The following is a 21,777-nucleotide window of genomic DNA, read 5'->3' on the forward strand; positions in this document are numbered from 1 at the left end:
TGTTCTGTGTTCCTGGGCCTGCAGTAGGCAGGGGACAGGTGAATCAGTCAATGTGAACCCAGAGGTGGTGACTGACATGTGATGCGCCAATGGTTTATTGTGCACCTGTCAGCCAATGATAGCGCTCCATATGTCTTTACTAAATGCATAAAAGAACAAAAAATCAGCAACAGAACTGTCTATATTAAAGTGTAAACATATAGTAAAAGCGCCATAGACTCCAGCCTCCAAATCAGCTATTTCCTTCTGAAGAACCACTATTGCCAATGACCAGGTGAGGGCTGGAGATCACTCAGAATTACAACTGCTCTCCAGATGGCAGAGATAAGCTCCCCCTGAGGGGGCGGGGAGTGAATACCTTCACTTGGGTGGGTGGGAAGGCAGCAGGGGTGGCAGAGCACTCATTCAGAGCCTCTTTCTAGAGCCCATTGTATTTTTCTTCACAATGGGCCTTCTTCCTAGCTTTTAAAATATTTTTGCAGTTTAGTACTTTTTGAGAGAGACTAATGTCTCATTTCAGTGGGGCTTATTTTCAGGTAGCTTTTGTCTCATCTATATTTAATTGATAGAGCATGTCAAATATTTTGGCTAAGTCCCTTGGCTGGGAAGTCTTTCTGATTCTGCTTACTCATGTTTTTGTTGTTACTTGCACTTTGCACTATGTAAACCATAAATTAAGTAAAATACATTTTTAATAATCCTATCCTTTAATAAAATCCATTCTTTAATCATCCTTTAATGCTTCTATCAAATGGCCAATTATTCTATTCACAGTAATAGAAGTCCAAGTGATTTGTTTCAGTTTAGGGCACGGGGGGCCAGATGAAAGTTTTGTCAAGGGGGCCATGGTGGCTCTCACCCGTTTAGAGCTATTTGATTACCATTCCCACATAATAAGTGTGATACTAGAAATTTCTCCAAAAACACTAGCTTTTTTTTTATATTGCAAAAAACTGTGTTTTTGGTTGTACAAAGAATCTGTGTTGAATACAGAACACAAGGGAAATCTATCAGGCTAGGTGTTTACTTATATGTTCAGAATTTAATTGCAAATCCAGCAACATTTTCTAAGTTGTGCTTTACTAAACAAACGTGGATGACGCTAGGATCTGTAAGACCCCGGTTCTAATCTACAGTCTGTCATGGAAGCTTGGTTAGATGAACTTGGGCCAGTCACCCAAGCTCAGCCTAACCTACATCCTAGAGTTGTTAGGAGGATAAAATGGAGGAGAGGAGAACAATATAAGCCACTTTGGGTCCCCAATGGGGAGACTGGTATGATATAAATAAAATAAAATAAATGACAGGTTTGGAGCATAGCTGAATATGACTGGTATATGTTTTTACATTTTCTCTGCACTAAATCTATCATATCATCATCATTGAGATGATGGTTTACTTTTTCCAAATGCTAGATAGTTGTTTCACTAAAGTAATAACTATTTAGCAATTTAAGACTTGTTTCACTTCTGCACCTTTTCAAAGGATGATTGATTGCTTAGCTAAAACTTCAGAAAACTTAACTATATTGTTATCGTCAGACGAGCAACATTAATTTCTGTCGCATGAACTATTATAATTTTATAATGTTTTTACCCATGTTGAATTTGTCACATGATAGCAGTAGATGAATTAAGAAGCCTAATGGAAGTGTCTAGAAAAGACTAAGTGCTACTCTGAAAATGGGTAATGTAAATGGGATAAAATGAATCTTTTTAATCTTTCATTGAGGAAGGTCACTGAACTCTTAACTTAAAGGTCACAGGGAAGACAAATTGCCTGGAAAAGAGCACTTTTTAAAGACTTCATTAGGTTCTCTTCACATACTGGGAAAAACTGATTCTAAATTTGTATACCAGCTCTACAGTATGTCTTCTCATTTAAAATTAATTTCTTTTACGAGAAAACAACAAATATGGAAAATATTCAAACAAACCACCCAAATCCAGTGACACTAAGCTGTGTGATATATATACAGATCATGAAGCTATAGTAGAGACAAAAGATTTTAAGGGGAGGGATGGTGGCTCAGTGGTAGAGGATCTGCTTGGTAAGCAGAAGGTCCCAGGTTCAATCCCCGGCATCTCCAACTAAAAAGCGTCCAGGCAAATAGGTGTGAAAAACCTCAGCTTGAGATCCTGGAGAGCCGTTGTCAGTCTGAGCAGACAATACTGACTTTGATGGACCAAAGGTCTGATTCAGTATAAGGCAGCTTCATATGTTCATATACAGTATGTCACAGAAGTGAGTACACCCCCTCATATTTTGTAAATATTTAAGTATATCTTTTCATGTGACAACACTGAAGAAATGACACTTGGCTACAATGTAAAGTAGTGAGTCTACAGCTTGTAAAACAGTGTAAATATGCTGTCCCCTCAAAATTACGGAACACACAGTCATTAATGTTTAAACTGCTGGCAACAAAAGTGAGTACATCCTTAGGTGATAACGTCCAAATGGGGCCCAAAGTGTCAATATTTTGTGTGACCACCATTATTTTCCAGCACTGACTTAACCCTCTTGGGCGTAGAGTTCACCAGAGCATCACAGATTGCCACTGGAATCCTCTTTCACTCCTCCGTGACGTCACGTAGCTGGTGGATGTTAGAGACCTTGCGCACCTCCACCTTCCATTTCAGGATGCCCCACAGATGCTGAATAGGGTTTAGGTCTGGAGACATGCTTGGCCAGTCCATCACCTTTACCCTCAGCTTCTTTAGCAAGGCAGTGGTCGTTTTGGAGGTGTGTTTGGGGTCATGCAGCCCCAGACCATGACATTCCCACCACCATGCTTGACTGTAAGCAAGACACACTTGTCTTTGTACTCCTCACCTGGTTGCCACCACACACACTTGACACCATCTGAACCAAATAAGTTTATCTTGGTCTCATCGGACCACAGGACATGGTTCCAGAAATCCATATCCTTAGTCTGCTTGTCCACAGCAAACCGTTTGCGGGCTTTCTTGTGCATCATCTTTAGAAGAGGCTTCCTTCTGGGACGAAAGCCCTGCAGACCAATTTGATGCAGTGTGCGGAGTATAGTCTGAACACTGACAGGCTGACCCCCAACCCCACCCCTTCAACCTCTATAGCAATGTCATGGTCTGGGGCTGCATGAATGCTGCCAGCACTGGGGAGCTACAGTTCATTGAGGGAACCATAAATGCCAACATGTACTGTGACATACTGAAGCAGAGCATGATCCCCTCCCTTCGGAGACTGGGCCGCAGGGCAGTATTCCAGCATGATAACAACCCCAAACACACCTCCAAAATGACCACTGCCTTACTAAAGAAGCCGAGAGTAAAGGTGATGGACTGGCCAAGCATGTCTCCAGACCTAAACCCTATTGAGCATCTGTGGGGCATCCTGAAACGGAAGGTGGAGGTGCACAAGGTCTCTAACATCCACCAGCTATGTGACATTGTCATGGAGGAGTGGAAGAGGACTCCAGTGTCAACCTGTGAAGCTCTGGTGAACTCTACGCCCAAGAGGGTTAAGGCAGTGCTGGAAAATAATGGTGGCCACACAAAATATTGACACTTTGGGCCCCATTTGAACGTTATCTCTTAGGGGTGTACTCACTGTTGTTGCCAGCAGTTTAGACACTAATGGCTGTGTGTTGCGTAATTTTGAGGGGACAGCACATTTACACTGTTATACAAGCTGTAGACTCACTACTTTACATTGTAGCCAAGTGTCATTTCTTCAGTATTGTCACATGAAAAGATATACTTAAATATTTACAAAATGTGAAGGGGTGTACTCATTTCTGTGACATACTATATTATTCTATAGTAAAGTTAAGCAGTCTGCTTTCAAAACCAATAAAGTCTGGTCTTTGACTGAAATAAATATTGATTGGTTGAAAACCAATAAAGGTAGTATTTATGGTTAGATGACACTTATATTTCCAGTAAAGATCCAGTTTGGAGTAATGGTTAGGAGCACGGACTCTAATCTGGAAGAACCAGGTTTGATTCCCCACTCCTCCTCATGCACCTGCTAATGTGACCTTGAGTCAGTCACAAGTTCTTTCAGGGAGTAGTTTCTTGAAAGAGCTCTCTCGTCTCCACCTACCTCACAAGGTGTCTGTTGGGGGGAAGGGAAGGGAAAGGAAATTGTAAATTGCTCTGAGACTCTGAGTGAAGGGTGGGGTATAAATCCAATCTCCTCCTCCTTTTCTTGTATAACAGATATCTCTAGCTGTCCTTGACCAGAGTCAAGGCTTTTTTGTCCCTGGTTCTGGCCTGGTGGAACTCTGCAAAATACCACCAGGGCCCTCTGGGACTTAATGCAATTCCGCAGGACTTGCAAGGCAGAGACGATCCACCAGGATTTTGATTGAGGACAGCAACAGTTTCTATCATGGCTGGCGCCCTCTTCTTTTCTTCTTTCTTTCTCAGTTCGACCCCGTCCTTGTCCTGCCCATGAGATGGCAACAAGATCCAGAGCGAGTTTAAGAGCAAATCAGGGATGCCATCTTGAGACCATTTTTGTAAAAGAAAGCCTGTTTTATGGATTTTTTTAAAAAAAATTACATTGATATTTTTAACCCTGTTGTACATCACCCAGAGCCCCTTGTATTGAGGGACTGGGCAATTCACAAATCTAATTAATAATATTAATAAAAACAAGTGTTACTTATCATCTCTAAGAGAAATACAGTAAAGGTGTCATTTTAAAATGTAGTAGCATTATCTTTCCAATAGGAGTGTCAAACTGAAATGGTTTCACCAGATGACCACAACTGCAACCCTGACTTTTCACCACAAAAATGCCAATTCCATCTGAAATGGTCACCAAACAATTCCATATCATAATACATTAAAGTTATGAACCCCAACTATAATTTGTACTTTCATGACTACAGTCTTTTGTTTCATTTTTTGGCTTTGCAATAAATATTTGGTGAACATATGAACATATGAAGCTGCCTTATACTGAATCAGACCCTCGGACCATCAAAGTCAGTATTGTCTACTCAGACTGGCAGCGGCTCTCCAGGGTCTCAAATTGAGGTTTTTCATACCTATTTGCCTGGACCCTTTTTAGTTGGAGATGCCGGGGATTGAACCTGGGACCTTCTGCTTACCAAGCAGATGCTCTACCACTGAGCCACTGTCCTGGTGTGGTCATAAAATTTAATTTCTCTTTAAATTTTCTAGACCTGGAACAGTGATTTCGAAGGCCTTCATTATCAGCTATAAGTTTCTCTGAGCGAGTACCCACATGTGTTCTGGGCAAATATGGAAATGCAGGGGAAGATGAAGGAAGTGTGCCCTATGAGAGCCTGCTGGTTCACTCTGTCACCCAGTGTTGCTTCTTTACACACCTCCAGTCAGCCAAGTGATGGCAGCTGTGAGGAGAAGTGTCTGTGGTGAAATAATATGGAAATGTCCCTGCTGTGCTCTGCTCATGGGGGTTATAAGTAAAACTTGACCCAGACAAAAGCCTTTGCTTTGACAAGAGCTGATCTTATCAGGAAGAATATAGAGGCACACCATCATTCATGATTGGTCTGTTTACTTGCAGTCATTGACATGCAAGAGTTATGGCCTAGAGAAGGGCATATTAGAATGTGTTCATTGATATACTACACACAGTAGTTTCTTCTGCATTTTCTCTGGTTATTTGGGGAATAGTGTGAATGGTTGTGCTGGTCAGACTTTTCTGGACAGATTTTGGACAGATTGTTTCTGAAGGATGTAGTATGCTGAGCAGGGACAAGCTCATCTTACTATACATCTGTTCAGGATTGGAGCTACCATGTAAGCCACCTCTTGACGGTTGCCCAGGTTAACTCCTTGGAAGTCATATGTGCACAGTGATTATATTCATCTGCATCTGTTTTTGTTTTTTTACATTTGGACACTAATTATGTTTCACTGCATTTTCTGGACCTAAATTGATATGGATATATATATTAATAGGTTTGTGTTTTTAGCAAGATATTTAATGCTAGATTTGAAAGAGACTTCCAGCTTGGTTATATAATACGATGCACATCAAATAGAACAGAGAGTCATGTGGAAGGATCAGTGAATACCTATACTCTGACACAAGACTGTGGTGTATGGTCTTTCTGATATTATTGGAATGCAAGAGGGCAAGAAAAAATATCTGTAGAGGGAATGGCTTCCCACCTTGGCAGTCTGATTTCATAGGTGCTATCAACAATTTCCAGGAGTGCAAATTATTTGATCTTTACTAAACTGACCATGTGTAAATGGAGCCTTGTGTAAATGAAGCTTTGTGTAAATGGAGCCTTGGAGTTCTGGAAAGTCACAGAGAACATTAACAAGATATTTCAGGTCTTTGTAGACTTTTACAGATGTCATTATTGACATTTCTTATAAACTCTGAGAGATGTAAAGGACCACTGCAATCTACAGAGAAGGCATTAAATTAGAGTTGCTGCAGATTCCATTGATTTGGCAAGTTAAGGCTTATCTCATCCATTGGAGCATACCGCAGGAGGAGTAAGTGGGGATGAGCTCCTCCTGTACCTCCAAGGGAGTCTCCTCAAGGACCAGCAGTCTGGGGACACAAACAATTACACAGCAGAGACTGCCTTCAAACCACCCCCTCCTGTTGGTAGCAATGAACATCATCTACTGTCTATGTGGCCTGCTGTTTCAGATCTTTCTTCCTCCCCAGTATATTCAGCAGGTTTTCCCTTCTCAGCCGCGACATTTTTAAAAACATCCTGCCTTCTTTTGACCAAATTCTTGTAAGCCACACAGAATAAACTTGAAACTTTTTCAATCTTGTTCAGGTGTATGTCTCCTGTCCTCTGTCTGCACTCTGCTGTGAGTATAAGGCATGCACATATCTTTCAAATGAAGTCAGCAGAGTATGTGGCATAGTATTAACCAATATCTGAGTATTACATAATAACAGAATGCAACAGCTGCAAGACAAAATACTGGCTGCATTTTACCTGTTCTTGTTGAAGGTCCTCTTGATATTTCTAAAGAACAAGGTTTCTTTGTAACTGCTGCATCTAGAAAATCACAGAGATCATTCTCATTTTCTGCAGGAAATGTTTCAGAAGAAGCAGATGGCACTGCTTCCAGTGTATAACTCCTCTTCTTTGGAAATGACTCCTGAAATATAGAAAAGCAACTATGTATTCAAGATGATTTTATTGAAGATAGGGAAAAAATGGGAAGGAAATGCTAAAAACTGCAATAAATGTAGTTTTAAAAATCACTGCAGTTAACGTCAGTTTCATATTATAAATTAATAGTAATCATTTTTAAAACAGACTTTTCCCTCAAACAAGAACCTATGATTAATGTAATGTACTATCTTTTAGAATAGCTAGAACAGCCTTGAAAATGGAGGGTAGAATAATCAGTAAGCTGCCCAAATATCATTTTCATCATAATGAGAGCACACTGCTTCAAAGAATTTCAAAGCAAATAAACAGGTCATGGAACCAGGGAGGGAGGAGAAAAAAATAATACTGTATTTGAAATATTTATTGTTAATTGCAATCTTTTCCATGTCCTAGGTAGAAAGTGATTTTTTTCAGTTTTGTTGGCAGCTCATGAGGATTACTATTACAGTTTTTATAAGCAGAATGTAATATTACTGGGTTTTTTAAATAAGCAGGACATGGAAAAATAGATACACAACTTTTTTTTTCAAGAAATCTGTTAGTTATTGTCTTATGATTAAGTCACTTTCATTACAGTCTTACTTTAGTCAATTAAAGATGATTCAGCCTTCATCTCTTTCAACTAATCTGAAATGTCAGAGCTGTCCAAGGTTGTATGTAGAATAAAGATATGCACATGACTGCATATAATTTACTGGCACTGATCAGTTGAAACTAATTCCTTTGTGGGTTTAGATAACAGTAAATTCTAAAATATGTTTTGGAAACTGAAAGTTCTAACAGTAATGAAAATTATTTGATCTGATACATATAACAAAAATAAAAAGTTATGAAGCCTATCACAGTTCCACACCACTAACATCAAGATTACAAAAGTTCAGGGTCATCTGGCTGTGAAGCCCCTAATGTAACGACATGTTCACAGATCCCTCTCCATTCTTAGGCCACACCCCCAATTCACAGTCCCACAAAACGGTGCTTTTAAGACTTGAAAACTCTCCAGAACATGGGATAAAGTGTGGGTTGTAGCTTGAGGGGAAATAAAAATTGACCCACTTCTTATGCAAGGATGTGGGGAGGGGATTTTCACTATCCTTCCAGACCACATCCCACATTTTTCCCAAGAGAGGAGATTTTCATTGGACAAGAGGCTGCAGGTAAGAGATCTGTTCTGTGCTCTGCTTTCATTCATGGTTCACAGGCTGCAACCCTGTACATTTTCTGCAAGTTTTTATTTAGTTATGTTATTTACAGTCTGCCTTTCTCACTTTCACTCAAGGCGGATTACAACAGAGTGAGTCAATATAATTGACAGGATGGGACATAAAAAGAACAATGCAATAGGAACTAGGGTTGTAGTACCAGCCAGAAGTCTAAAAATAGATCTCAAGCAAAGCAGAAGTAATAACATGACACATGATGCAAAAATTACATAGCAGGAACCTAGTTTCAGCAATAGTATAAACTACAGTCCCTAATAATTTATGCAAGTAACTTTATGAAATATTTAATACAGTGTGACTCTTTAGTCTGCATAGAAAAATTGAATAATTTGGTTTTGCATAGTTTGTGGAAAGCCAGGAGACTGGGAGCTTTCCTGACCTCCGTAGGCAGGCCAATCCATAAAATGATCACAACAGAGAAGCACAGGTAAGGGTACATGCCCAAGTCCATGAAAGGCTTTATATGTGAAATTAATACTTTAAATTGAGCCTGGTAACTGATGGGCGTCCAGTGACGTGCCTGCAGGATGGGACTAACATGTGCTCCATTTAGCTCCAAATAATGCTAAACCACAGCATTCTGCACCAACTGTAGTTTTTGAATTGATTTTGTTCCCCCTATTGTAGTGTATATTGGAACCAATGCATCCTATTCCCAGATGCTACTATCTGATCTTTACCAGGTTTCTACCCTCATAAGCAAGCATACAGGCAGGGCCGGCTCACCCACTAGGCAAACTAGGCAGTTGCCTAGGGTGCCGGGAGGGTGGGTGGGCCAAATTGGACACCCCACCCCCCCTCCTGGTGCCCCAGGCAAGCACCTAGTTTGCCTGCCTCTCCCGCCTGCCGGCTGCTACTGCTGCCTGCCACAACCACTGCCGCCGCCCACCCCTCCATTCACTTTCCTTCACCTCCCCCCTGCGGCTCTGCACCCCCCCACATCTCCCCCCTCCCTGCAGCGCCTCTTCCTTCTCCCTCCCTTCGGACCCTTCCCCACCCCATGTCAATTTCAATGCCGGAACGGGCTCTAGTGCTGCATTCTGGCTATCTAAAGCCCCATCCTCCCCGGCCGATCACTCAATCACAAATAAAACCGCACTGCGGGGCTGGGATGCATTTACAATCTGTCAGGACCAGCATCCTGAAAGCGCAACCCCGCTGCCACTGACTCCTTCCCTTCCCACTTCCTGGATGGGAGAGGAGTCAGTGGCAGTGGGGTCACGCTTTCAGAACGCTGGTCCTGACAGACTGTAAGTGTGTCCCAGCCTCATGGTGTGGTTTTACCCGCGATTGAATGATCGGCCGGGGAGGGGGAGCTTTAGATAGCTGGAACGCGGTGCTAGAGCCGGTTCCAGCATTGAAATTGACATGGGGTGGGGAAGTGTCTGAAGGGAGGGAGGAGGAGAAGGTGCAGTGGGGAGGGGAGGAGGGATGGAGCTGCGGGGGAGAGGCATGGGGGTCACCAGGCAGCGTGTCTGCCTAGGGTGCCATGGGGTGTCAGGCTGCCTCTGAATACAGGTATTAGAAAGTGAATATTTCAAAAAGTTTAGATTGGATGATTTAATACTTTTATTCTAGATTATTCCCATCTTTCCCATTCTCAGCATATGTATATTAGCACTGCAAACAGTGGTTATATCCAGGTGTCATAACTTGTCTATAACAGGCTTGTTGTCCTGCTCATGTTGTCCCCTTCCTTCTCCCTCCACCTACCTCTGCACATTGCACACAGAACATGAGTGACAGCTTCCTTTTTGGGAAAATATGAGTCAAGATTTGCCACCATGTCCAAAAACAAGTGCTTGGGTAGTCTGGAATGTTTTTCTTCTTCATGAAATTTGAATTCCAATTTGGGAATAAATGGAGGTTTGGAGTCTAACTTTATGGAGAGAAAACAAACTCTGGTCTGCCCTGCCCAATGAATTTGATACATATTTGGACAAGCAGTCATCCAGTCATTGCTTTAGGCTCAGATATTCATGGATGGGGGGCAGCTGTGAAGGGCTGCAGGGAAGAAAGAGAAGGGGAAGACCTTCATACTTGAACCTCAAACCAGTAGTCTAACACACAAACACCCAGTATGCAGCCAGAGTTATCTCATGCTGTTCAAATATTTTTGTTTTTTACATTCTACAGTGCAATTTCTACATTCTAGTTTGTTTGTTTTTGTCAATAGAAACTTATTCTGTAACAATAAACCATCTTACTTATATGGTATCCCCAAATCATTGAAACCAATACAACAGCACCATTTGTCTGCAGCAAAATCCAGGTATTACTAAATGGGCATGATGCCTTAACTCCACCTCCAGATAATGATGTACAAGTCCACAATAAACATCAGAAAAACATGTCTTCTGATATATGATGAATAGGAAAGAACTCACCCTATCCTGGTTTAGTCCACAATTTAGTGCTCTGTAGCCAGTACACAGAAAACTCTGGTAGCTTCAAGGGGGAGAAGACTTACAAATGGAGATTAATAATACATTGAGAGACTGACTGTTTTTATTTATGATCAAAGACCATTAATAAGTGTACATTCTTATTAAAAACACATGTTTAAACATAAAACCTTAAAAAACATTTACTAGATATATCACTCCTAAAATCTAAGGTAAATCTAAAATATATAATATATATAAAATGATTTTGAGTCATACAGGTAAAAAAAAGCATACGTGTTCAGGATCATGCTTAATATTGTGAAATTTTACCAAGTGGAAGCAGAATTTGGCTACTCGCCTTGAGAGAGTTGGATTTTCATTCATTAGAAGTCTCTCCAGGCATGTGTTATCTGCATCCACTGTTGGTCTGTCTAGAAATGGGGAAATAAACTTATCCCTATAAACGAGATGGAACAAGTACAGAAAGAACATACAGACAATCAATTCCACTTCTCCAATAGAACATCTGTCTTCATATGGAATCTTCGTATGTTTCCCATCTAGAACCCTTGAGGGAACAACTGCACAAGCCAAAGTGAACGCTCTTCTATATGATGGGACATCTGAATAAATAAGATATTTGGCCATATTCATTACATATTTGAATTCGATAGTGACCAGGAAAAGAAGGAGCTTGTATTAGATCTCATTGTCACTCTATGTCATGAACCCTTTGTTTGATGGTACTTTTCACCTGGGCATTGCTCTGCACCAAAAGATCCTCAGGCAAGAGTCCCACTCTTTCTAAGTTGAATTTAACCTTACACATCCATCTTGGGTGTCATGATCCTGGGCCTAGTGAGGCCTGCAGGCCCCAGGGAAGCCTGTTTAGGAGTTACTGGAAAAAGCCTAAATCTCCCAAGATCCCCTCTGTCCCGCTGATTGGGTAGCGAGGGTTTTGGAGGGAAACAGGCCCAGAGGGGGGTGGGGCCTGGGAAGAGAATATATAAAGGCCAAGCCCAGGAAGTCGGTGTAATAAGGATCTTTAATTATTAACAGGAAAAGGCCTTTTTTATTAGTATCATTCTTAAGCCACCGATATGCAAAAGGTATCGGTATTCTAGCTTCTATTCTCATTTGACCCATTTCAAGATGTAGGTGGGCATTTGGTTCATCGGGGGTAACTGCAAAATATTACAGAGGAGTTTAGATTGGACCTTCTCAAGACCACGTACATTAGAAGCAGAAATACCCAAATAAATGCCATAAAGGAGCTGTGCTAAGACTTCGAATAGAATAGCTTCAATGCTGCTGGAACATAGAAGCCCTCCTTAAATTAAAAAAAAAATCACAAAGTAGCATGCACAGCTTTCTCAGCTCTCTCTGCCATCATATTACTAAGTGCTGATTTGGCTCCATAATCCTGAATAGCCACCCCCAGAAAAATGAATTTATTTACTTGTTCAGTTTTATTCCCTTTCATAGTCCAGGATTGCTTCTTAGGTCATCTGCCAATGCCATCACATCAAAATTAATCACCAGACATTCAAAACTGTCTAGTGGTCTACTGGAGTCCTACGGGTGTCCTCTGAGAGATTTCAACCAACACCAAGAACAAGTCCTAAATGAGATCCCTCCCATACAGGTCTTGGAGGGGAAACAGAAACTAATCCTTGAGCTGATACCCCATCCATATGCCTGCTCACACATATGCCTTGTGGAGGGCAAACTAGACTGCACCATGGCACAAACTTTCCTCAATAAAAATTGGCACCTGTGACGCTGTTGTACTCTGGACACTCTGTGTCAGACTTGGCACATAAAATGGAGTCTGGCAGCACTTTGGTCCACCTGCCCCAATTCAAACATGCTGTGACCCCAAGTCTCAGCACATACAGGCATTGAGCAAGTGAAGATATGCATAAAATCCCTTTGTCTCTGGGATTCAGGGTATAGGGTGGAGTATAAATCCAATATCATCTTCTTCTTCTCAATGTTCCCTCTAAGCTGCAGAGTCCTGTGAGCAAAAATTCTGCTTTATGAACTAATGGCACTAAAGTTGTGAGCTACTGCATAAATTAGTGTGCTCTGGGGCCATCCTTCCTGAGCTAAGACAAAAATGTGTGAATGTAGCAGAAAAAATAACGAGGTCCGCACAATTACTGGTTTGAAGCGAGGTTTACTTTTTTGGCACCAAAAGGTAGGACCCAGTCGGGCTTGGCTGCCCCAAAGACTGAGTTCCAATCATTCTGCATACAGGCAGTTTTATTCATACAGAAATGAGCACAGATTTGGGAGGGATGGTGGCGCAGTGGTAGAGCATCTGCTTGGGAAGCAGAAGGTCCCAGGTTCAGTCCCTGGCATCTCTAAAAAAGGGTCCAGGCAAATAGGCGTGAAAAACCTCAGCTTGAGACCCTGGAGAGCCGCTGCCAGTCTGAGTAGACAATACTGACTCTGATGGACTGAGGGTCTGATTCAGTATAAGGCAGCTTCATATGTTCATATATGAGCAGGCAGGCACACAAGCTTATCTGATTTCAAGAGTCCCTCCTTCATAGACTTCTCCCCAGTAACATTCCAAGACATCATTCCCTTATCTCATTATACCACGTTGCCTCTAAGAGGCTGCTTCTCTTATCTCACTAGCCAGCTTGGGCATACACCCACTTTACTGGGGCCAGCGTTTTAACAGAATGTTACATCAGACAGTCTAGATTAGAGGCAAATCATGCTCTTATTCATTAGTATAGAGGTATTAATTAATTATTCAGGGACTCCCCGTCATGAGCTGGAGGCTGAAAATCTGTGAGCTAGCTCACACTAACTCAGTTTAAAGGGAACACTGCTCCTAATGTAGCCCCAGGCTTGGAGCAATCAGAAACCTAGTTAATCTCTTCATTCTTTTCAGCTTCCATGGAATGCACAGACAAAGAAAAGTCCTTTTCACTAGAGTTTCTGTCTTCTAAAACCTTTTGTCTTTGTCAAGAACATCTCTCGGTATGTCTATATCGATGTTTCCTGTTAATATCTTGGCTCCAACGCCTCATTCTCCTGCCCCATCTCAGAAATAGTTTTCCTGCCTCCATTCAAATATTCTAATCATCCTACCCCTTTTCAATTCTTTCAATTCCCCTTTTCAACACTTTTCCTATAAAGAAAGGTTAAAACACTTGGGACTCTTTAGCTTGGTGAAGCGTCAACTGAAGAGTGACATGATAGAGGTTTACAAGATTATGCATGGGAAAGAGAAGGTAGAGAAAGAAGTACTTTTCTCCTTTTCTCACAATAGGAGAACTCGTGAACATTCAATGAAATTGCTGAGCAGTTGGGTTAGAATGGATAAAAGGAAGTACTTCTTCACCCTTAGGGTGATTACCACATGGAATTCACTGCCACAGGAGGTGGTGGCAGCTACAAGCATGGATAGCTTCAAGAGGGGATTGGATAAGCATATGGAGCAGAGATCCATCAGTGGCTATTAGCCACAGTTTATTGTTGGAACTCTCTGTCTGGGGCAGTGATGCTCTGTATTCTTGGTACTTGAGGGGGCACAATGGGAAGGCTTCTAGTGTCCTGGCCCCACTGGTGGACCTCCTGATGGCACTTGTTTTTTTTTTTTGCCACTGTGTGATACAGAATGTTGGACTAGATGGGCCATTGGCCCGATCCAACATGGCTTCTCTTATGTTCTTATGTTCTCCTCTTTCCTTTCCAGCAATGGGCTATCAACACTTAATAGTCACACCCAAAATCCATCACCCAGGCTTCCCGAGACCCTTTGTTTGTCTCAGCTAAATCCATCAGCTCACTTTTGCACACATTTGTCTTCTAACTCCATAATCCAATCGCACATTGTTCCAAGGAACATAATGACCACCGATGCCCCCAAGGTTACATTTTTGCCTATCTAAGGAGGCACTCTGGACATCCTCAGTGTGTCTTGTCTTGGCGCCCTCAGACTTGCATTATCAAACTCTGGGTACCTTCCATGGTGGGACACTGGTTGATCTGCTACTCTTCTCCATGGACTTCAACTCTCCAGGACAGGTAAATATGATTTCCCCCCACCAACTTCACTCTCCTATTAGCTCCACTAATCCCTATTTTCTGGTGTTCTTGTATGCATGTTAGTTTAAATACTGTCTGAGTGTGTGTTAAAATATTATTCTCCCTTCAGTAAAATCCTTTTCTTTATTAAAACTGGCTTGGTCATTTCAAGGTCTCTCTCTCTCTGAAGTTATTCAGTTTTTGAAAATTCTGCTTCATAAGAGCTATACCTGGGTCTGCCTCTGCTAATTTCCCCACAAAATGAGGAGGCCCCCAGCATTTGGGGTAACAGAAGTCTCAAAGCTATATGCATCACAAAGAGATCACAAAAGCTAACTCTGCATTTGAAGCTTTTCATATGAGTATAGGACCAATATAGTACATATACACAACAGTTAATATGTGTCTGTGTACTTGTTTGTTAACAGAGTGACAATATCATGACTGGATATTAAAGTTAGGAACAAGTGGTAAGCATTTATTGATGGCTAGCTTTCAAAAAGTAGGTTGAATAATGTTTTGCTGACTTACTCTCTGGGCAAAGCAGTCAAATTATTATTTTGCTATGAGCCAAAGAGTGACCTGGCTTGTATCCTGGAATGCCAAAAGGCTGTGTGCAAGATTACCACTACCATTCATATAATTTCTAATTTTTCATATTCAGAATTTTATTTTGCTCACATAAAGAACATCTTTGCAATTTAAATTATAATCACTGTTCCAGATCAAAATGATAATATCTGAATCACCCTATTTCTATTCTCTAAATAATGGGTAGTACTCCTACTCCCAACCCAATTCACCACATACTAATAGCTTTTTTAAAAAGAAGACTGAAAATGGAAATCAAATGAGTAGTAAATTGAAACAATAAACTGCACATCAAACTGACAATAAACTAAATATTTTCTTGCCTTTTATTTATTATTTTCCCACTTTAGGTTCTGAGACTTGATTTATTTGCTGTAGTTCCAATCTGCTATAATGTGCTGCTATTTTCAAAAATATTTTTGAAGAACTTGTACTACACTTGGGGTTGAATGATGATGACCTTCATAATAGATTTTCCAACACTGTAAACAGCTTTCAATCTTCTAGAAAGAGTATTTACTTACTGTTACTTCACTAGGAAACTTGATTGAGTCCTTGATTGTAGACTCTGAGTGACACTCTGCACCTTACAACTGTCAGAAGAAAATATACTCTGCATCCTACTAGAAACTTCAGTCATTTTTGGTGTAACAGATGCCAAGAGTAATGCAATGGTAGAATTTAGCTGGCATTTGCAGCAATGTTTTGGGCAGAATAGTCCCAAATTATGGTAGGGACTCATTTCCTCAGGATTTCCTTGTGGGATTTAACAGGAACCCAAATGTGAAGACGGATACATCCTGGATTTGAGCCGTCATACCAACAAAGCTATTCCATTCATGAGCTATTAAACTATACTTTTGGATTGTAGAACCTCTCTGGAACATATATGAACATATGAAGCTGCCTTATACTGAATCAGACCCTTGGTCCATCAAAGTCAGTATTGTCTACTCAGACTGGCAGCGGCTCTCCAGGTTCTCAAGCTGAGATTTTTCACACCTACTTTCCTGGACCCTTTTTTAGTTGGAGATGCCAGGGATTGAACTTGGGACCTTCTGCTTCCCAAGCAGATGATCTACCACTGAGCCACCATCCCTCCCCTTATCTAAACTTTTGTGATGGAAATTAGGGAGATGCATAATTATTTGCACCATTTTTAGTTAATTTTCTTTTTTAAAACATTGATTTTATTTCATATTATTATTAGTTACCATTAGTATCCATTTTAGTTAGTCTGGTTGCCATTGTGTTGCCATTGGTTTTAGTGGAAACACAATTCTGGTGGTAATCCCTCAGTCAAATACTCTGGGATCATTCCCACTACATGTCAAACAGATGGGAGAAAGTGTCTCTATATTATTTTTTTTTTTTATTTTTTTTTTTTTTAAGATTTTATTTAGAGCACAAAATACTTTATCTAAATACATTACACGAATTGAAGTTGCTTGTGGCGTATACAGACATAGATAATTCCAACATACATTATCTTAGCAACCATTTCAACATTTCAATCTTCTTATTACACTCTTTCCTCATTCATTTTAATAAATCAAGCCAATCATGAAATTTTTTCCATTTGTCAATTGCCTCTTTTTTTGATAAACCTCTGATCATGTTAGAGAGAATATCCATCTCCGCAATATTCAAAATTTTTTGTATTAATTCATCCCTTTGGGGAATAATTTTTTGTCTCCAGACCTTGGCATAGAGGATTCTGGCGGCCGTTAGAATGTAAACTGTGATATATTCGTCTTCTTTTGGTACATTATCCCGGACTAAAGATAAAAGCATTATCTCAGCTTTTAGCTGTATGTTTTCCTTTAAGATCTCTTTTAATAAATTATAAACCATAACCCAATATTTTTTTGCTAGTTCACATGTCCACCAACAGTGGAAGAAAGTACCTATTTTAGCTTCACATTTCCAACATTTTGGTGACATTTCCGTCTTCATTTTACTCAACCGGGACGGAGTAAAGTACCACCTATGAAACATTTTAAAGAAATTCTCTCTATAGCTGACCGGTTTGATTATTTTGTAATTGTTTTTCCATAAAATGTCCCATTGGTCTAACATGATGTTTTTCTCCAGATTCTGCGCCCACTTTATCATTGTGGTCTTGACTGCTTCCTCTTCTAGTTCCATATGTAAAACATAATTGTATACCCTTTTAATTAATCTATATGAGCCTGATAGTAGCAGTTTATCAAAATCATAATTCGGTCTAGTAAATCCTGAAATTTTATCTCTGTTAAATTTCGCGGTAATCTGCATCATTAACCACCAGTCAATTTTCACTCCCTGGTTGGCCAACTCCTCGTTATTTTTTAATTTATCCATATCATCCAAAAGATCAGTATATCTAATTGGTTTTGTGACTTTCCATAAGCTAGGCTGAACTACTGCTTCCTCCGGTGATAACCATCTAGGGGTCTTCCCCCTATAAATCTTATTTTTGATTTTCATCCAGCCTTCCAAAAGGGACTTTCTAATCAAGTGGTTTTTAAAATAAGTCTGTGGCTTCCCCACATACCAAAGGTTAGCGTGCCAACCGGCCTGGAGATTGAAGCCTTCTATTGCTAATATCCGCCTGTTCTCTAAAAGAACCCAATCTTTAAGCCATAAAATCGTGCAGGCTAGGTGATATATTTCCAGGTCCGGGAGGGCTAAACCTCCGTTTTGCTTGTTATCCAACAGAATTTTCCACTTAATTCTGGGTTTCTTACCCTGCCATATGAAAGATCTGAACTGTTTATTCATTTTAGCAAAAAACGGCTTCTTAACAGCGAAACACACCGTTTGTAACAGAAATAGAATCTTTGGTAAAATACACATCTTAATCAGTGCTGCCCTCCCCATAAATGATAGTCCTAAATTATTCCACTTTTTAAGCAGTATTTCCGTTTCTTTTAACAACGGTATAAAATTATTGTCATAGATGGTACTACATCTATTTGTGAGGTGTACACCTAAATATTTTATTTTATGTTCTAATTTGCAGCCCATCTTCCTTTCTAATTCCAAAGATGCTGACCCAGGCATGTTTTTCGTTAAAATTTTTGACTTCTGTTTATTAACTTTTAAGCCTGCCACCTCACCATATTTAATTAATTCTGTTAAGGCTTCCTCAGCTGAATCAAGAGGGTCCTGCAAAATCAGAACCATATCATCTGCGTACGTCAAAATCTTGTACGCCTCTCCTTTAACTTTAATGCCTTTAATTTTATCATTCATCCGAATCGAATTACTCAGGACTTCCAAAGAGAAAATAAATAGCAGAGGGGATAACGGGCAACCCTGTCTTGTACCCTTCTCGAGTGTTATTTCATCTGTTAGCTCTCCGTTCACCACAATCCTAGCCAATTGTTTGTCATAGATCGCTTGAATATTTCTAAAAAAATCTCCTCCACACTTAAGTTTCTTAAAGGTTTCAAATAAAAAATTCCAGTCAAGATTGTCGAACGCCTTTTCAGCATCAATGAAAATAAAAGCAGCCTGCTTATCCCTACATAAATCCAAATATTCCATAATGTTAGCAAGAATACGAATATTATTACGTAAGTATCTGGATGGCAAAAATCCCGTTTGGTCTGGGTGGATTGTGGTGTGTAAGATCTTTTTAAGCCTGTTAGCCAAAATTAAAGAATAAAGTTTATAATCTACATTCAACAAAGATATTGGACGGTAGTATTTAATGTCATCCAATTGTCCTTTCTCTTTTGGTATGAGTGTCACATTACTGCATCTCCAGGAGTCCGGTATTTTTGCCGAACACCAGACCTCCTGTATTAGACTTTTGAATTGATTAATTATCAGGTCTTTAAAAGTAATATAATATTCTGCCGGAATACCATCCGGGCCAGCCGCTTTATTCTTCTTTAACTTAGACCAGGCTTCCTCTAATTCAAACATAGTAATTGGCTCATTTAAAGTTTTTATTTTATCTTCCGGTATTTCCATCAATGGCTTTTTATTCAAGTAAGCTTCTTGTTCTTCCCTACAAATATCCGCCTTTTTATATAACGCTGAATAAAATTCTTTTATTATCATCTTTATGTCTTCCAAACCGACTTTAGGTCTTCCTTCTTTATCCTTTAACACTTTAATTATTCTTTTTTCCCTTTCTATCCTTATTCTATGGGCTAACCATTTTCCTGGCTTGTTAGCGTTGTCAAAATACTGTTGCTTAGAATATGCTATTTTCTTTTCCATTTCCTCCAACATCACTAAATGTAGTTTATGTTTTAGGTTCTTAATTTCCTCTTTAATTCCCCTTTGTAGGGGATTTTGCTTAAATTGGGTTTCTTTGTTTTTAATTAGATCAGTCAGCTCGGTTCTTAATCTTGCATCTTCCCTTCTCTTATTTGCCAGAAAATTAATAACCAATCCTCTAAAGTAAGCCTTACTTGTTTCCCACAACGTCGTTTGAGACACCTCAGCCTGTGCATTTACTTGAAAGAAGAACGCCATTTCTTTCTGTATAAATTCCACAAACCTCTTATTATTAGTTAAATTATGGTACATTCGCCAACCAGATCTCCTCTCCTTACTTCTCATTTCACACATTAAGGGACAATGATCTGCAATCGTTGAGGGAAGGATTTCTACCTCTTGTAATGTTTTGAGCATACCCGCTGAAAGCCACATCATGTCAATCCTTGACCAGGAATTGTGCCTATTTGAAAAGTATGTGTAATCCCGCCTGTTTGGGTTTAATATACGCCAAATATCGGTCAAGCCATAGTCTTCGGCCAAATTAATAAAATTTTGAGGGAGGACACTACTTCCTTTCCTTTTAGTTTTCCCCCTATCCTTGTTCAGAACACTTCTGTCCAGCTGTGGATCTTTCACAGCGTTAAAATCTCCAATAATAGCTATCTTTTCATATTCACAATTTCTCACCTTATGACATAAATCTCTATAGAAGGTACCTTGTGACTCATTGGGTGCGTAAACATTTATTAGAAGAAATTTATCATCATGACTAACAATCTCAATGCCCTGAAAACGGGCATCCTTCCCTTCAAAAATTAATTCCGCTTGTATATCACCTGAAATATAGGTTACCAATCCTCTCTTTTTTTTACCCTCCTCAGATGTACAAATAGCCTTCCCTAAGCCCTTATTCAATAATAAATGCTCATCCTTCTTTTTTATATGCGTTTTTTGAGTTGATGAAAGACACGTTTCCTTTTTTGGGGCAGATTTAAGCCGTTTATATTAACTGAGATTATTTTCATTATGTTCAGTTAATTCTAGCCTTTAATTTATTTTTATTAAATTTTTAAAATTTGATCTTCACTCCCTCCACTGAGATTTTTTCTTTTTCTGCAGCCTAGTTTCTCTATAATAGCCTTCTTCTTCTTGGCCCACTTCTCCCTCTTCCCGCTCTTTTGAGTACTGATCAAATTCAAACTGTGGGGTTCCCTCTTGTGGTTCTCTATGATTTTTTGACCAGCCCTTTCCCTGGATATTCTTTGCATATTTATTAATGAATTCTTCCATCTCCGAAAGTGAGTCTATTCTAAATCTGGAGTTGGTGTATGTGAAGGCTAGTCCTTCAGGGATTAGCCATCTATAAATTATACCTTTCTCCTGCAAAAATTCAGCTAGTTTTGAATATTCTTTTCTTCGAGTCCTTATTGCCCATGGCACTTCTTTCATAATTTTGATTTTAACTCCTTTTATCGTTAGTTGACGATCCCTAAGTTCCTTCCAAACCTTTTCTTTGATCACTCTTCGGACAAATCGCACATGTATTTCACGCGGGAGATCATTCTTTTTGGCATATAATGTGTTGACCCTATAAATACTATCAATCTCCTTTCCCACTTCTTCCTTCTCTGTACCTACACTACTTGTTAATGCATCCGCCATCATTTCTAGTAGACACTCACTTTTTTCTTCAGGCACATTTAAAAATCTGAGCACATATTCAGCCTGTCTCATCTCCATCTGGGCTATTTTATTATTTAATTCATTCTGTTTCTGTTCCAGATCTCCCATTTTAATTTCAGTCTGTTTCATTTTATGTTCTATTGATTTAGTTATCTTAACCACTTCTGCTACATCTTTTTTGGTATCCGTAACTTTATAGTCTAGGCCATCAAATTTTTCTCCCAGCGCTTGTATCTGTTGAGACAGTGAAACTTGTACTTGATTAAGTGCCTCGGCAAAACTCTGCTGTAGCTCTTTAATTGAGTCTTGTGCAATTGCAGCCCCAACCGTTTTAGGTTGCCCTGGAGAGGCTTTAAATTTCCCTTGTTGAGACATCCTATCAATCTATAATCACACTTTATCAGCGCTAGTCAAAATAAATTCTTTTAACACTTATTTTTTTTTTTTTCCAATTAATACCTCCCACAATACTAAACGCGCTAATCGTACTCAATAG

At 39.8% G+C, this 21,777-nt stretch overlaps 1 protein-coding gene across 1 annotated transcript in view; it reads right to left on the minus strand.

Annotated features, from left to right (window-relative positions):
- Positions 1–21,777, minus strand: part of ANKS1B (ankyrin repeat and sterile alpha motif domain containing 1B) — an 831,045-nt gene that overhangs the window by 589,570 nt on the left and 219,698 nt on the right. Inside the window, exon 10 of the mRNA XM_060245226.1 lies at positions 6,950–7,115. Coding sequence (XP_060101209.1) covers positions 6,950–7,115 — 166 coding nt within the window. The remainder of the gene's footprint in view (positions 1–6,949; positions 7,116–21,777) is intronic.

The sequence above is a fragment of the Heteronotia binoei genome, chromosome 8 (genome assembly GCF_032191835.1).
Source record: "Heteronotia binoei isolate CCM8104 ecotype False Entrance Well chromosome 8, APGP_CSIRO_Hbin_v1, whole genome shotgun sequence".
In the NCBI taxonomy this organism is placed as follows: Eukaryota; Metazoa; Chordata; class Lepidosauria; order Squamata; family Gekkonidae; genus Heteronotia; species Heteronotia binoei.